This window comes from Marmota monax, unplaced genomic scaffold, assembly GCF_021218885.2.
Source record: "Marmota monax isolate L192 unplaced genomic scaffold, Marmota_monax_Labrador192_F-V1.1 WCK01_AAM20220418_F8-fsc00038, whole genome shotgun sequence".
Lineage (NCBI taxonomy): Eukaryota > Metazoa > Chordata > Mammalia > Rodentia > Sciuridae > Marmota > Marmota monax.
In genome coordinates, this window is record NW_026692498.1 from 6,987,204 (window position 1) to 7,003,239 (window position 16,036).

General features: G+C 46.7%; 2 protein-coding genes across 6 annotated transcripts; one reads left to right on the top strand and one right to left on the bottom strand.

Annotated features, from left to right (window-relative positions):
- Nucleotides 1–6,438: 6,438 nt before the first annotated feature.
- On the top strand, nt 6,439–7,555 carry Rnaseh2c (ribonuclease H2 subunit C). Its single transcript, XM_046445233.2, has 4 exons — nt 6,439–6,672; nt 6,783–6,985; nt 7,062–7,181; nt 7,420–7,555. The coding sequence occupies exons 1-4, from the start codon at nt 6,501–6,503 to the stop codon at nt 7,444–7,446; spliced, it is 522 nt and encodes a 173-aa protein (XP_046301189.1). The 5' UTR covers nt 6,439–6,500; the 3' UTR covers nt 7,447–7,555.
- Nucleotides 7,556–7,627: 72 nt separating this feature from the next.
- Kat5 (lysine acetyltransferase 5) lies at nt 7,628–15,229 on the bottom strand. Of its 5 annotated transcripts, none has more exons than XM_046445228.2 (14): nt 15,037–15,229; nt 14,871–14,937; nt 14,483–14,551; nt 14,256–14,392; nt 13,814–13,996; nt 13,650–13,724; nt 13,473–13,547; nt 12,215–12,463; nt 12,047–12,136; nt 10,611–10,751; nt 10,440–10,533; nt 8,430–8,589; nt 8,248–8,329; nt 7,628–8,156 (listed from the first exon to the last, which is right to left on the bottom strand). In XM_046445228.2, exons 1-14 carry the CDS (start codon nt 15,046–15,048, stop codon nt 8,022–8,024), a joined length of 1,569 nt encoding a protein of 522 aa, XP_046301184.1. In that variant the 5' UTR covers nt 15,049–15,229; the 3' UTR covers nt 7,628–8,021. The 5 variants fall into 5 exon arrangements, with proteins under 5 accessions (XP_046301184.1, XP_046301185.1, XP_046301183.1 ...); XM_046445229.2 differs by having other exon boundaries at nt 13,814–13,969; nt 15,037–15,228; XM_046445227.2 differs by having other exon boundaries at nt 13,814–13,969; nt 14,871–15,229.
- Between the last annotated feature and the right edge of the window lie 807 nt (nt 15,230–16,036).

Here is a 16,036-nt window from a genome sequence, read left to right on the forward strand (position 1 = left end):
AGTCCACTACTTGTTAACAAATGTATCTGTAGATTCCCTCAGTTTTCCCTACTTGTTCTCCTATCTGATTGAGAAATACAGTGCCAGTTGCACAATTTTCCCAGCAGGCTTGAGCCTAAGCCAGAGCCTGGACATTCCCAGGCACTGAGAAAAATGTCTAGGTTGTTGCCCAAAACACTGAAAGAAACTAGCCCTGGCCCTGAGCCCAGTTTCTTAAATCCTCATGCACTCCACACCCCGCTGTCTGTGTAGGGCAGGCCTCAGTGGCACACTCCAGTTTCCTTCCATCTTCTCAAGGATATCCTGCAGCCCTCCAGGTTCCCCCGATCAGTGCTGTGAACTGGTCAGGCTGATGTTTAGAGCTCCTTTCTTTGGAATCCCACGGGCCTCCTCTCAGGATGATTTGAACCACTCCATTGTGGGAACTCCCCTGCTCCCAAGTTTGGGGTGACTACAGCCCTGGCTTGGGTGGGAGGTTGACAGTGGGAAAAGAACTATCTGGGGGTTGGGGATGTGGCTCAAGCGGTAATGCGCTCGCCTGGCATGCGCGGGGCACTGGGTTCGATCCTCAGCACCACATAAAAATAAAATAAAGATGTTGTGTCTGCCGAAAACTGAAAAATAAATATTAAAAATTCTCTCTCTCTCTCTTAAAAAATATGTTGTTTTTTTTTTTAAAAAAGAACTATCTGTGTGAGGGCAGAGGCCTACAGGAAACCTATGTATCTTCTGTTCAATTTTGCTGTCAAACTAAAACTACTCTAAAAAATGAAATCTATAAAAAGAAAGAACTCACACTTTCTGATTTCAAAACTTACTACAAAGCTATAGTCATCAAAATAGTGCTGCTAGTGGAAGACTGGCATATAAACCAATGGAATAAAATTGAAAACCCAGAAAGAAACATGTGGACAGCTGACTTTTGACAAGTATGTCAAGGTCATTCAATGGTGGAAGAACAGTCTCATTAATAGGACTAGGACAATTGGATAATCATGTTCAAAAGAATGAAGCTGGACCTTACTTCACACAGCATGAAAAAATTAATTCACAATGAATCAAAGATCTAAGGGTAAGAGCAAATATAACATTCTTAGAAGAAAAGATGGGGTAGATTTTTAGGACCTTGGATTTGGCAATGGTGTCTTAGACCTGACTTGAAAAGCATAAGCCACAAAACTAGGTGAATTATATTTCATCAAATTTTTAAAAATTGTGCATCAAAGGACACTATTAACAGGGTAACAAGGCAACCCCAGAATGGAAAAAAAAAATTGGTAATGATAACAGTCTGATATCCAGAAAGTATAAAAAAATTTAATATTCAACAATAAAAAAACAAATTACTCAATAAAACAGCAAATTATTTGAATAGACATTTCTTCAAAGATGTACAAATGTCATTAAAAATGTACATTAAAAGATGTGCAAAATCATTAGTCATGCTGAGCACAGAGGTACACGCCCATAATTCCAGCTACTCAGGAGGCTGAGGTAGGAAGATTACAAATTTGAGGCTAGCCTGGGCAACTTAGCAATACTACATCTCAAAATAAAAAATAAAAAGAACTAGGGATGCAGTTCATTGGTAGAGTGCCCCTGGGTTTAATCCCAGTACTGGAAAAAAAAAATCCTTAGTCATCAGGGAAACTCAAGATAAAACCACCATGGCACACCACCTCACAACTGCTAGAATGGCTGTAATTCAAAAGACAGTAGATCTGGACCAACTGGAACCCCTCCCTACTCATCACTGGTGGCAATGTTGAAATAATGCAACTACTTTGGAGAAAAACCATTTGGTGGTTCTTTAAAAATGTAAACATAAACTTTTTACATACCAGGTGTTCCACTCTGTTTAGACTGAATTATGCCCCTCCACCCCCAAAACCATGTCAAAGCCCTAAACCACAATGTGACTATATTGTGGAGTCACTAAGGATGGGACCCAAATTAAATAAGATGGTGTCCTTAGAATAAGAGGAAGAGGCAGCAGAGAACTCCTTCTCACCACATAGAGAAGACCATATAAGAGTATAGCGAGAAGGTGGCCATCTACCAGCCAGGAAGAGAGGCTTCACCAGAAACCCACCCTGACGGCAGCTTCATCTGAATGTCTAATCTCCAGAATTGTGAGAAAATAAGTTCCTGTGTTTTAAGCCACCAGTCTGTGGTATTTTGCTATGGCACCCCTTACTGACTAATACACACTCCTAGGTACTACCCCAAATTATTGGAAACACATTCACACAAAACCTTGTACATAAATATTGATGATAGTATCTTTCATAATAGCTACAAGTGGCTAAAGCAAGTCTCAGTTCATTTATGCTGCTATTACAAAATACCATACAGTGGGTAATTAATCAACAATTAAAATTTATTTTTGTTTTTGCATTTTAAGTAGTAGGGATTGAACCCAGGGCACTCTTACCACCGAGCTACATACACAGCTCTTTAATTTTTAATTTTTTTAAATTTGAAGAAGTTGCCCAGGCTGGCCTCAAACTTGTGATCCTCTTGCCTCAATCTCCCAAGTCACTGGATAAAAGGCACATGCCACCAAGCCACCTGAAATTTATTTCTTGCACTTCTGGAGGCTGGAAGTTCAAGATCAAGGTGCCAGCAGGTTCATGGCTAATGGGGCCTGGTCTCTACTTCCAAGTTGGTGCCTTGCTACTCTGACTTCACATAGCACAAAACAGAAGGGCAAAATGAGGCCTGATTAGTTCACTCCAGCCCTTCTGTAAAGTTTCTAATTGCATTCATGAGGGCAGATCCCTCAAGGCCTGATCATCTCTTAAAGGCCCTACCTGTTAATACTGCTGCACTGGGGATTATATTTTAACATGAATTTTGGAGAGACACAAACATTTAAAAATAGCACAACTCAAAGTACCATCAGTGGATTAATGGGTAAACAAAATGTGGTGTATCTATACATTATAACATCATTCATAACCGCAAAATAGAATAAAAGAATCAGGTGTGATTGGCATACTCTTTTAATCCCAGCTACTATCGAAGCTGAGGTGGGAGGATCACAAGTTCAAGGCCAGCCTAGGCAACTTAGTGAGACCCTGTCTCAAAATAAATAAAAAGGGCTGGGGAGATAGCTCAGCAATAGAGCGCCCCTGGGTTAAACCCCCAGTACTGCAAAAGAAAAATATTAACATACCGATAGATCTCATGTGGATCCTTAAAACATTATGCTAAGTGACCAAAGAAGCCAGACACAACAGGTCACATGCAATAGGATTCCATTTATATGAAACGTCCAGAACACGCAAATCCATAAAGATGGAAAGTAAAGTAATGGTTGCCAGAGGATGGGGTATGTAAATGGTAATGAATGACATTTCCCCTTGGAGCAATGAAAATATTTTGGAATTTGTGATGATTTCACAATCTTGTGAATACACTAAAATTATTATGTTTTACAGTTAAATTTTTTTTGTTTTTAGTTTTAGTTTAACACAATACTTTTGTTGTATTTATTTATTTATATGTGGTGCTGAGGAGCAAACCCAGGGCCTCACACACGTTAGGCAAGTGCTCTACTGCTGAGCCACAACCCCAGCCCCAACATTTTACAGTTTAATAGGGATAATTTTATGGTATATGAATTATATGTCTATAATTTATTTTTAAATTAGGGGGCATGTTGAATGTACAAGGGCAGCAAAATTGAAGGACCTCTCAATGGTCAAACTGAGCAACAACAACAAAAAAATGACACTAGTAAATGAAAACCAATGGGTAAATATCCACATAACCATGTTGATGTGAATAAGCAATTCTTTTTTTTTTTTTTTTTACTTTTTGGCCATATTAGGGCCTCATACATGCTAGGCATGTGCTCTACCATTGAGCTATACTCTCAGTCCCACAAATAAGTAGTTGAATAAATAAATGAGGGAGAAGGGACAGCTCTTAAACATCAGCTAATAATTGTAGGAGGAATGATGGAAGTAGAAAATCACCATCAGCAATAAATGTTTCAGGCAAGAATCATCAGTGAATGATCAGATAAGTAGGCAAAAGTACGATGTGGAACAAGTTATTTCTATAGTCACAAAACAGCTCCCTATAAGATGCTTATTTATTTTCTGCAGCACTAGGGATCACACCTAGGACACATGCTAAGCACATGCTTTTTGATATGCACTTCACAGACTTTAGGAAATAAACAGAAAAATCCATAAAACTGAAAATTTGTTCTATAAACATCGCTAAAATTGAAAAAAAAAATCTCTAGTTGAACTAATCAGTTTAAAAAAGGGGGGAAGATCCAAATTACTAATATTGGAAATTGAAGAGGGGTCACTGTTATGGATCTCATGGACAATTAAAAGGACGTTAAATAAACAATTCCATGCTTGTGAATTTGATAAATGATGTGGATCAATTCTTTGAGCAACACAAAGTACCAAAACTTACACAAGAGAAATATATTATTTGAATAGGTGTATATCTGTTAAAGAATTGAATTAATAATTAATAACCTTCCAAAAAAGAAGGAAGACCCAGTGGTTTCCCTGGTAAATTCTCCTGGTAAACAACAAAACAAGGGCTGAGGTTGAGGCTCAGTGGTAGAGCGCTCACCTAGTATGTGTGAGGCCCTGGGTTCAATCCTCAGCACCACATAAAAAATAAAAGATATTGGGTCCAACCACAACTAAAAATAATAAATATTTAAAACAAAACAAAATTTTTAAGAAAGAAATGACAATTCTTTACAATCTCTTCCAGGAACTAGAAGCAGAGGAAATACTTCCTAACCCATTGTATGAGGCCAACATGCCCTTAATCCCCAAACGAGATAAAGACCTTACAAGAAGGGAAAACTACAGATTGATTTCTCTGTGAGCATAAGTGCAAAAATCTTCAACAGAATATTAGGAAGGTGAATCCAATATACACAAAGTTATTAACAATTTAAAACAGTAAATAATTGGAACTGGGGTTGTGGCACAGTGTTAGAGCACTCGCATGGCACGTGTGAGGCCCTGGGTTTGATCCTCAGCACCACATATAAATAAATAAATAAATAAAATGTATTGTGTCCAACTACAACTAAAAAAAAATTAAAAACTAAAAAGTGAATAATGGGAAGAAAAACTAAATATTTTAAAAGATTACTTATGGGAGGAGAAAAAAAGATGGAACAAGGAATGCCACTAATTTCCTTTGAATATATATTACTTTGAAGATTTGACTTCAAAAGCATGTAAATAATCATGTATTTATAAAACAAAAGTGAAATTTTAAACAACTATCTTTCAAAGTCAAAAGCAAAATGAAACTAGTGATCCTAACTAAGGATCCAGCTGGTGGTATAATCACAGAAAGAATTATTTCAAGTGACTTTAAAAACAGTAATTTGGAGGCTAGAAATGTGTAGCTGAATGGTAGGATCTTGCTCGGCATACATGAGGCCCTGGGTTTGATTCCCAGCACCAAAAATAGAAAAAGCACAAAAATGGTAATTTGACAGTACATTCCTAGCACAATATACTTTAAGGCATATGCCTCAGGATGTTAGGAAGGACATATGCGATGTGTTTCTATTCAGTGATTTGGGGAAGGGCTGAAGGAAGCAGGGACTTTTCTTCGGATTGGATGTTGACACTAGTGGGGCTATCTCAAGCCAAGCACAGTCGCGCCTGCCAGTAATCCCAGAGTCCGAGGCAGGAAGATTGCAAGTTTAAAGCCACCCTCAGCAGTTTAGCTAGACTCTATCTCAAAATAAAATGTAAACTATAAAAAGGGCTGGGGAGAGCTCAGTGGTAGAGCCCTTGCCTAGCATGTGTGAGGCACTGGGTTTGATTCTCAGAACCACATAAAAATAAATAAGGATCCATCAACACTTAAAAAAATATATTTTTAAAAGGGCTGGGGATGTGGCCCCTGGGTTCAATCCCCAAAACCAAAAAGAACCCCCCAAAAACAAGTGAGGCTATCCCATATGATGGGATAGCCTCACAAATCTTAAGTAGAAGGAAAGAAAACTAGCTGGAGTCTAGCATTGTACTTTAAAAAATAATCATCTGAGCACCATATCACACACCCGTAAGCCCAGCTATTCAGGAGCTGAGGCAGGAGGATCACAAGTTCAAGGCTAGCTAGACCCTGTCTCCAAATAAATAAAAAGGACCAGGGAAGCAGCTCAGTAGTAGAGCACCCCTATGTTCACTAAGCGCAGTATCCTAGCACCCTTCCCCAGCAAATAAGTCACCATATTATAAAAGAAAGAGGGAATTTCATAATTTTTGTGATTTGGATAATGTTCATATTTTGCCAGTGTTCAGACATGATTTTGGAGTGATTTCTGCAAGTTTTATGCGCGCAGACCAATGATTTCCCGCTGGGAGGCAGGACTTGCAAAGGGGAAGAACTACGCTTCCCGTGAGGCTCCGCGCCGACCGTACCCCGCCTCCCGACAGGCCCCGCGCGCTTCCCGCGCCAGCTTTGCCCTCGGCCCCAAGCGGCGCCGGAGAATGGAATGCCGCGGCGAGGCGGTGGTGGAGAAGGAACGCATCCACCTGCGCCCCGGCACGCTGTGCGACGCGACCCCAGCTACGCTGCACCTCCTGCCCTGCGAGGTCCTGGTGAATGGGCCCGCACCCGTGGGGCGTTTCTTCACGCCCGCCGTCCGCCAGGGCCCCGACGGTGAGCCTCGCAGCTGGACCGCGTTCCCGGCAGCCTCTGCGCCCGGGCAGCGGGGTCCCGCGGAGGTGGCGGGGAGGTCTTGACCCAGGTCCCGCGCTTCCCTTCTGCAGGACTCCAGGTGTCATTTCGGGGCCGCAGCCTACGGGGCGAGGAGGCGGCGGTGCCGCCCGGCTTCACGGGATACGTGATGGTGACGGAGGACAGAGGAGAGAGGCTGAAAGGGAAGCAGGACTTCTCCGGGAGCTCAGAGAGTGACGGCGAGGAAGATGAGCAGGAGCTGGTGGAAGCCCCAGAGTCGCTGGAGCGAGAATTCGTAAGCGCGGGGACAGGGTTGCAGGGGGTGCGGGCAGGAGCCGCGTCCCGAATGTTTAGCCTTGCCCCTTTCCCAGGACCGCTTTATCGGAGCCACTGGCAGCTTCAGCAGCTTCACCTTGTGGGGTCTGGAGACCGCCCCTGGCCCGGATGCCAAAGTGCTTGGGGCCCTCGCTTGGCCCAGCCTCGCTGAAGCGGTGAGTACACCCTCCTCTTCTTGTTTACCCCAGCCCCAGTCTTGCCCTTGGGGGATTTGGAGATTTAGGGCGGGGAAGCATTATAGGGCCAATGGAGCCTGGCCCTGGAGAATTTGACTGGGCAGTGTGGGAAGCATGGCTTCCCCACCACTGGCTTTTCTAGAAGTGGGTATCATTCGTCCCTCCCCACCTGGCCACTATATTAGAAACTCTATAGTAGAGGTGACTCCTGTTGCAGATTCACGCACAGGTGCCTGAGGACTGAAAACCAGAGCTTGAAATTGAAAGCCACTGATTTCCTTCAAACCAGTAAACCGGCTCTTCACTTTGGAGCCTGCGATTCCATCATCCCAATAAATGAGCTCTTCACAGTACCTGTGAGTCTTTGGGTACCTTGGTGCCCCTACCCCAGCATGGGTCCCATTCCCACAAGAACCTCTAGTGGCTCTGGCCTATAGAAACAATTTATTGCTGGGGGCAAGAAAGGTCAGAATTTTTTGCAGCCAGTACCCACCACACCCCCAGCTCCTACTTTACAAAAGGAATTTTTACAATCACCAGCCCTCTGTACAGTGCCCCCACCCCCATCTCACTGTACACAACTGCCTGGCTCTGGTCCCTGGTTCAGAGCAGGCCTGGGCCTGTAGCCAGCTGACCTTGGAGTTGTCCTGAGCCTTGAGCTCACATTGGTGCTGTCCATCAGCTGACCCCTCCCAGGCCTATCCCCTCTTGGAGCTGTCCTCAGTCTTGTCTCCCTTAGCATGCCTCTTCAGATCCCCAGTGGGGGTAGAATGGGCTTTCAGCCCCAGTTCTGTTGGCACTGGTATGGGTAGTGCCTGGTCACCACTTTCCTCTCTTGCTCCAGTCCTTTGGAGTGAAGTGCAGACACTTGGAATCAATTCGAAGGAGTCGCTTGAGCATAGCCCGTTCATGCCCATCCACGATGTCTTCTGACAGAGTGAGGATGTACTGGCCCTGGGTAGGAGATGGGTCCAGCGGGTGATCAGCCTATGCAAGTCCTGCCCTGAGCACCCTACTCACCTGTCCGCCCCAGCACACCCCCTACCTTGTAGTAGTTGATGAGGTTGAGATACTGTAGGGTAGAGATAACATCCTCTTTCTTGATGCTTGTGATTTCACTGATCTCACTGTGGGAGGGTAAAGGTCAGATCCTCTGAGGGTTTCCATCTCTCCCCAGAAACAGATAAGCCATGCCATGCACCCCCAGGTAGGCAGAGCCCAGCTCACTTGATGGTGATCTGTGGCCTCTCCCCACTTTCTGACTTCAGCCCCATCAGGATCTCCAATATAGTCTGGGACCAGTAACTTCGATAGGACAGGAGGCCAAGATCTGAGAGGGGCTTCTCTGGGGTTCCTGTCTTCCCTTCCACTTTAGAGAGTTCATAGCCTAAAGCATTGGAGCAGGAGAGGATGGTAAGTGGTCACAAATCCACACAAACAATATATAAGAACACAGACTGCAGAGTCAAGCTACCTATAGTTATCTCTGCTGTCCCTCAATTCCCTCTTAAAGGTCTGAGTATTTACCTTCATCTGTGGCTAAGGGCACTGAGAGCAGCTATAGTAGAGGGGTGCTCAGGAGCCAGTGCAGGCTTATGGGTAGGGGAAATGCAGAAAAAATGGCTTATGGGAAGAAAGAGCCATTGGTTTTCCTTTATCATCCAAGTCTTTTTTGGTCTGCAAGGAACTAAGAGACACTCTCATCTCTGACCCAGGCCTAAAGATGCCTGAACTCTCCATGCACTCAAATCCTTAGCTGTGACCTTGGGAGTGTGAGCAGTTCTAATGCCAGTTTGGCTTGGCTGGGTGGCATTAAGATGCAAGGACTTTTCAAGCCCAAGAGAGGTCATTCCTTGGAGCAAGGTAGCTGACCTCTGAAGTGGCCCTTTCCTTCTTACTTATACTGACTGAGGGCCTTGGCAAGACCCTCAATCAGAGTAGAGTGGCCTCACATCTCTGCAGCTGAGTTTACATTCTCCTGTCAAGGTCCTGGAGTATCTGCTATTTTATAGAAGCCCTCCCTCGCCTTCAGCTATAATTGGCCTCAAAACAGATCTTAGCCTTTCCTGCCCTTGCTACATCTTTACTGGCTAGCCTTATCTTCTTGCCCAATCTCTTGTGACTTTAACCAACCACCCTATGGCAAAAAGGACAAAGAGGCTGGTATCCAGAGAGAGAAAACAATAAGGGAAAGAGGGCACACTTGGATTCCTACTCAACTCTGCTGGGTCCACACTGCATGCAGAGTCCTGATGGGAGTCCCTGGAGGCTATACTCACCTCTGCAACTACAGGGAACATCCTCCCCAGTGAACATCCACCCACCCTTTGAGCTGCCTGCAATGATGTTTCTCTTGCCCTGCTAGTCAGAAATAAATACCTTGTCCACATCCCATCTCCACAGAAGTATTTACTGAGTTTCCTTAAGGATCCATTTGTTCTACCAGGCTGAGTGTTTCCTGAGAACATGACCCCATCTTGGTACTATCAACCAATAAAATTTTTTAGATAGACCATGACCTTGGTCAGGTCAAAGTCTTTGTCTTCACATGGCAAAGAACCTAAGGCTTCCTCCCTGTCTTCCAAGTCAGAACTTGGTTTTCCCAAGAGTTCTGAGAGTGGTGAGGTGAATGGAATGGGAGTGGGGGAAGTTGATCTCAAGGTTGGGGATATTGAAGAGCCTATGTATAAAGAGGAGCATAGTTCTTTCTGGGCTTTAAGGAACTGACCTAAAGGAATAAAGGAGCAGGGCTCAAGTCTGTGGTTACATCAGTTTGGTGAGTTAACCAGTTCTTAAATACCTACTGCCTTTGAGGCTCATTGGACACCTGGGGATATTAACTTCTAGTTCTTGCCTAACAACTTGTATGGTAGCACAAACCCAGACAGATGAGCAACAGGAGCTCACTACGTTTCCCAGGGCCCTGAGTAGGAGCAGATGAAACAGATTTGGGAAAGAGGGCTGGTACTTGGAATCTTAGCCCAGGAACAGTGGAAGCTGAGAACCTACTCCAAAAAGCAGGGCAGTTACCCTGAGAAGGGAGAGGACCTTGGTATAGTCCCACGTTTATTTCTGACTGGCTTTCCTGGTGACAGAGCTGCACAGCCAGGGTTGAGAATCACAACAATCTGGCACATCTGCAGGTGAGGCACCACTGAGGTGCACTGACAATAGGTCTGGGCCTGCCTGCAGCCCCAGCCCCAGCCCCAACCCCAACCAGGCAGCACACATACTCACTGAACTCAATCAGCAGCTTGCCGTAGCCCCGGCGCTGGTAGGGAGGCAGGGTCAGGATGCAAGCCACATTGTAGTCTTCTGTGGACTCCTTTTCCTATTCCAGAGAAGCAGGAGTGAGGGGAGGGACCTGGCTCAGGGCAGAGCTGTGAGATAGCAAGGGTAAGTGCTGACCTTGGAGAAGTAGCCCACAATGTGGAAGCCCTTGCAGTCATACTCCGTCATGACATAGAAGAGGAAGGGGTCCGTGTCATAGTACAATGTCTTATGATCGAGGAAACACTTGGCCAAAAGACACAGATTCTGGGAGTAACTCTGCAAAGGAAAAACCTGTCACCCTTCTGGAGAACTTTTCTGTGCTATGTTCCAGGCAGATGGGTGATAAAAATCATTCCCTGGGGCCTAACCCACTCCACCAGTCAGGCCCTCCTTGCTGCTTAGGCAGGGCTACTCGGTGTCCAGGAGCCTGTGTACTGGCTCCATGCTGGCATCTGCCTCTCTGGCAAGCTAGACAGATTCCCCCTGCTCCCTGTTCCTCTTCCACCTAAGCTTGACTTGGGGGCCTCCACTGCACCCTGCTCTACTTAAAAACTGTCAACAGTGACATGTCTCCATGAAATCAGACATGAACCAAGGTTAATGAGAGAAACTATGCCCATGTGGCAAGTCTTGGGAACCTGGCCATCAAAACCTTAACACACTAACCTGCACACTAACCCTAACACACACCTGTTGGGAACTGACTTACTCTTCTGTGGCAGAGATAAGGAATCCTGACATTTGATCAAAAAGTGGTCTTAGGGGTTTTACCAACAACTTATGGATCTTGCTGCTTCAACTTCACTTTCAGTGGAGATTCACCTAGCTGTTTAACCACCTGCTTTGCACCCCAGCCACAGCTCCCCCACCAGGTGAGTCTCAGCAATCTCCAGGTTTCTTTCTTCCCACTGGTGCAGACTTAAACCTGTTGTGACCCCTCATGCCACCCCACTGGTCTTGTTCCTGTCACTTAAGCTCTGTCCCTTCTGAAAGCCTCGCCTCATTCCCTTTCCTCTGCCTTTTTTTTTTTTTTTAGTTGCTGATGGACACTATACCTTTATTTATTTATTTATTTTTATGTGGTGCTGAGGATTGAACCAGTGCTTCACACATGTGAGGCAAGTGCTCTGCCACTTAGCTATAATCCCAGCCCCTTTCCTCTGCCTTTTAACCAGAGTGGCTTTTGCCTGTCAACACATGCTATCCCTGTAGGGATGTGCCTCCCCTCAGAACCTCACTACTTGGATTCTCTTACCCACTTTCCCCTTCATGTCGGGGCTCCAAGGTCATCTCTACAAAGCATTTTGGACCCTGCTAACCCACCTTGTGTTTCATGGTACTTTTCACGTTGGGAACTAAGTAGCTGCTGGCAAATCTGTGTTGGCCATGGGCCATGGGCTCTTAGAGCAAGAGATTTTCTCTTATTTCTGGTCATCTATGTTTCCCCCAGCACCTGCCCTACAGTAAGAATTCAATTAAAACAGGCTGAAATATTCTGTTGGCCAGACTGGTCAGTTTTCCTGAGCATGAAAAATGAAAGGAAGCTGTTTCCACTGCCCCCAGCCACTGACCTTATTCTTCCGTCCATCAATCTCGAAAAAGGAGATGGTACCCTTGCGGTAAATCTCATTGCCTGGAGGGTGTCGCAGGTCACACTTGGTCTGAGGAAGAGAAGATGATCAGGGGCAAGGGCAAGGTGTTGGGCCACTGAGAGGGCAGTTTCCTTGGACCCCTCTTACCAAGTGACGCTGCAGACACTTGAGGCTACGTCCATACTTGAGGCAGAACTCGCACAGGTAAAGGACAGGTAGAGTGGTAAGTTCCTGTGGGTACGGGGAGAAGTACCACGGCTTCAGGCGGTGCCGGCCCAGTTCGATGCACTCAATGTTCTTCATCCGGGTGACAATGTCGTCGTGGCTTCGATCAGACACCAGGCTGCCAGTCATGCGAGGTGCCGATGGTATTCCATCTGAGCTGTCCTGGGAGTCCTGCCCAGGACCAGTGGAAGATGACAGGTTTACGAGATGGCTCAACAGGACACTATAGCTCACAGCCCTGCCACACACTTCCTCTTTCAAGCCTAATAACAACATTATGAGGAAAGCCATAATCCCCACTTTCCCAAATATAAAACCAAAACTAAGAAACTGATAATTGAAAAAGGTCACTCAGTGACTAATATGAGCAATGTTCTACCTGGCTCCTAATCCCACCATCACTATGCATCACCCCTCATTTACTTTTTTTTTTTTTAATAATATATATTTTTTTAATTAATTGACCTTTGCTTGCTTTATTTATTTATTTATTGGGGAGAGTTTTTGCCAGGGATTGAACTCGGGGCACTCAACCACTGAGCCATATTCCCAACCCCATTTTGTATTTTATTTAGAGACAGGTTTCACTGAATTGCTCAGCCTTCCAGCTGCTGGGATTACAGATATGTGCCACTGTGCCCGCCCCCACTCCCAGTTATTTATTTTTCATGTGGTACTGAGAAACCCAGTGCCTCACATGTGCTGAGCAAGCACTCTACCACAACCCCAGCCCTCCTCAATTATTTATTTTTATTTTTTTTAAGTATTTTTTCGGTTGTTATTTATATGTAGTGCTGAAAACTGAACCCAGTGTCTCACACATGCCACCCAAGTGCACTACCACAAAGCCACAACACTTTTTTTAAAAAATATATTCTAATTGTACATGATGACAGAATGCATTTTGGTCCATTGTACACAAAAGGAGCGCGGCTTTTCATTTCTCTGGTAGTATATGACAACTCATTAAATCTTTTTTTTGTAGCTGTAGATGGAGAGCAAGCCTTTGTTTATTTTTATGTGGTGCTAAGGATCAAACCCAGTGCCTCACATGCAAGGCACTGAGCTACAGCCCCAGCCCTTGTATTAAATTTTAAACTAGTTGCTGACTAAACTCTCCACTCTGTATATCCCGCTCCTTTTCACCTATCTTCCCTCTTGTGCTGCTCCACAGACCCACCTCATCAGTGCCCAAGCAATTCGACTTTCGCTTCCGTCCGGGCTGAGCTGCCACTGCCCTACGGGCGGATCCATTCTGCAGATGAGATGGTAGGAATAGAATGAGTGATTGTGAGATAAGCCTAAAGGAAGCTGCCAGAGATCAGAAAGGAAGAGAAAAGATGAAGTGGGGGCTCACCTGGGGAAAAACTGAAGCTGGGGCTGTCTCGCTGGGCACTGGAGTTGCTGGGGAAACCACCTCCACCTTCCGTTTCTGCAGAGAGAAACCAAGAAAGGTGGGTCAGAAGGTAGAGAAGGTGGGACCTGAGAAGAAAGCAAGGTCCCTGGAATTGCTGAGGGTACCGTTGAGCGGTGGTTGGGTTGCAGGCAGGAGCTGGAGGAGAGCGGCTGGTCGGGCTCGCCACCGGGAATGGCCTCCCGCTCCTTGGGCAGGTTGAAGCGGAGTGTGATCTGGACCGGGATTGGCAAGGTCTTCCCGCTGGCCTGGGCGGAGGCCGGCTGTAGAAATAGGTCCAGGGTCTTCCTCTGGGGTGGGTATGGTGGTGGGATGGCAAAGGGGAAGGGCCCCTCAGCATAGAGTGATCAAACCCCACCCTCTGCCTTCTCAAGGACACAAGAATAGTCCCTGGACTCTGGAAGCTACATCTGCAATTTGGCCCCCATTCTTTGCAAGTTGAAGTCAAGGAGGAAGGGTGCTGCCTCCTGCCCATCCAGGAGCCCCTAAGGCCAAGAGATGAGAGAAGGAGGAGGCAGGAGAGAAAAGGTGAAGCAGGGACCTACTCACCACCTCTCTCTCCGGAGAGCCGGGGCGGGACCCAGGAAGTCCGTTCTTGGTGGGGGTCTTGGCCTCTTTCTTGGGGAACTGGATCTTCTTTAGGTCCAGACGCTCGTGGGTCACCCATTCATCCAGACGTTTGTTGACTGCAGCAGTGGGAATGGCTCAGGAAGGAATGCCAGAGGTTGCCCCACACACTACCCTGCAGCCCCACCTCACCCAGGCCCAGAACTCACAGTCAATATAATGGACGTAGAAAAGCTTCCGGCCACTGATGTCCTTCACGCTTAGGATCTCGGCCAGGGCTGTGAGAACAACACAGGCAGGGGTCTCAGACCATGAGGCACCACCCTTCTACGACCTGAACCCCACCCCCAGGCCGGATCCCTATGCCTCACCGTTTACAAGCTCTCGCCCAAACCCCTTTCAGTCACCAAGTGTCACCCCCTCTCCAAGCTCCGCCCTGTCCATCTCGGAGCGGCTAGAAGCCACGCCCCTCCCCCAGAGTATCTTGGCCCCGCCCGCCCCAGGATTCAGAGGCCCCTCCCCATCCCGGGGGTTCGGTTGACTCCCTCCCGCCCCTCGCCCTCAGGTTCCTTGGCCCCGCCCCCCGACGTCACTCACGCCACTCATCTTCGTTGTCCTGGTTCCGCCGCAGCACGGGTAGGCGGCAGCCCTCGATTATCTCCCCCTGGGGAGACAGCGCGGCGCCAGGGTCGGCTACTGGGGGGCCTCGGGCTCTACCCACCTCCCCTGGCTCCCTCCGCCCCGCCCCGGGCACCGGACTCACCACCTCCGCCATCTTCCCTCCCTCCACTGCCACTTCCGGCCCCTCTGGGAGAGGTCACTTCCGGGACTGACCGCGGCGCAGGCCTGGGCCCTCCGAAGCTTAGTTAAGAGAAATCCCTGGCGAGACTCCGCTGCCCAGCTGGAAGCGGTGAGCCTGCCCGCTTGGTTGGCAGAAGAACGGGGAGATCTACGCCTCGGGCCGGGTCCTAAGTAGATTCTCCACAACTTGCACAGCCATTGGAGGAAAACTGAGTCCGTCACGTGACGCCCACCGGGTGCGACGCGAATCACGTGGAACTTGTGTTTGGGCTCAGAGGCTGTGTAGGGGCGTCGCCTAGTGGCGGCGGGAGCGAGCGGCGCGTGCTCGGCGCGGGCGCGGGCGCGGCCCCGGAGGGCGAGAAGTAGCTGTTTCGGAAACTGGAGGAGTGGATGGAACTAAGGGGACTGCCCCGCCAAGTTTGTTAGCTTCATTCCAAGGCATGGAAATTCACGGAAGTTTTATGTTGCATTGGAGTTTAGGTTTCTGGTAAGAATAGTACATACGAAAGGAGAAGCAGTTCAAGTTCTTAAAAAGCAATCTGTAGCTTTGTATTTCATTTACAATATATAACAGATATCTGGAACGTGAAATTTGAAAATCAAGTTTCAACAGTCACTAATGAAAATTTTCATAGATCTTTGATACATTCTAATGTAAGAGCAGGGCTATTCAGTCAGTTTATTAATCATGACAAACCTCAAGTCTTAATTATTCAATATATGTGCACATCATCATCTTTTCAAGAAGTTTGTTACCTGGATGAAATGCTGCACCGAATTTTCTCCCCTTTATAAAAGCAAAATATAAGTACATATTACTGCCACTCTTAAAAAAAAAAAAGAATAGTACATACGAAAGCAGGAGGATGCAAGTTCGAAGCCAGCCCGACGACTCAGTGAGACCCTGTCTGAAAAATTTTAAAAGGCTGGGAATGTAGCTTAGTGGCAGAGCGCCCTTGGCT

What these genes read in the sequence shown, in the direction of transcription:
- Rnaseh2c (XM_046445233.2), top strand. Translation starts at nt 6,501, where the DNA reads ATGGAATGCCGCGGCGAGGCGGTGGTGGAGAAGGAACGCATCCACCTG. An exon ending in CGTCCGCCAGGGCCCCGACG is followed by an intron (nt 6,673 to 6,782) that starts GTGAGCCTCGCA and finishes TCCCTTCTGCAG; the next exon opens with GACTCCAGGTGTCATTTCGG. An exon ending in AGTCGCTGGAGCGAGAATTC is followed by an intron (nt 6,986 to 7,061) that starts GTAAGCGCGGGG and finishes CCCCTTTCCCAG; the next exon opens with GACCGCTTTATCGGAGCCAC.
- Kat5 (XM_046445227.2), bottom strand. Translation starts at nt 15,048, where the DNA reads ATGGCGGAGGTGGTGAGTCCGGTGCCCGGGGCGGGGCGGAGGGAGCCA. An exon ending in GGACAACGAAGATGAGTGGC is followed by an intron (nt 14,552 to 14,870) that starts GTGAGTGACGTC and finishes TTGTTCTCACAG; the next exon opens with CCCTGGCCGAGATCCTAAGC. An exon ending in ATTGCTTGGGCACTGATGAG is followed by an intron (nt 12,464 to 13,472) that starts GTGGGTCTGTGG and finishes GGTCCTGGGCAG; the next exon opens with GACTCCCAGGACAGCTCAGA.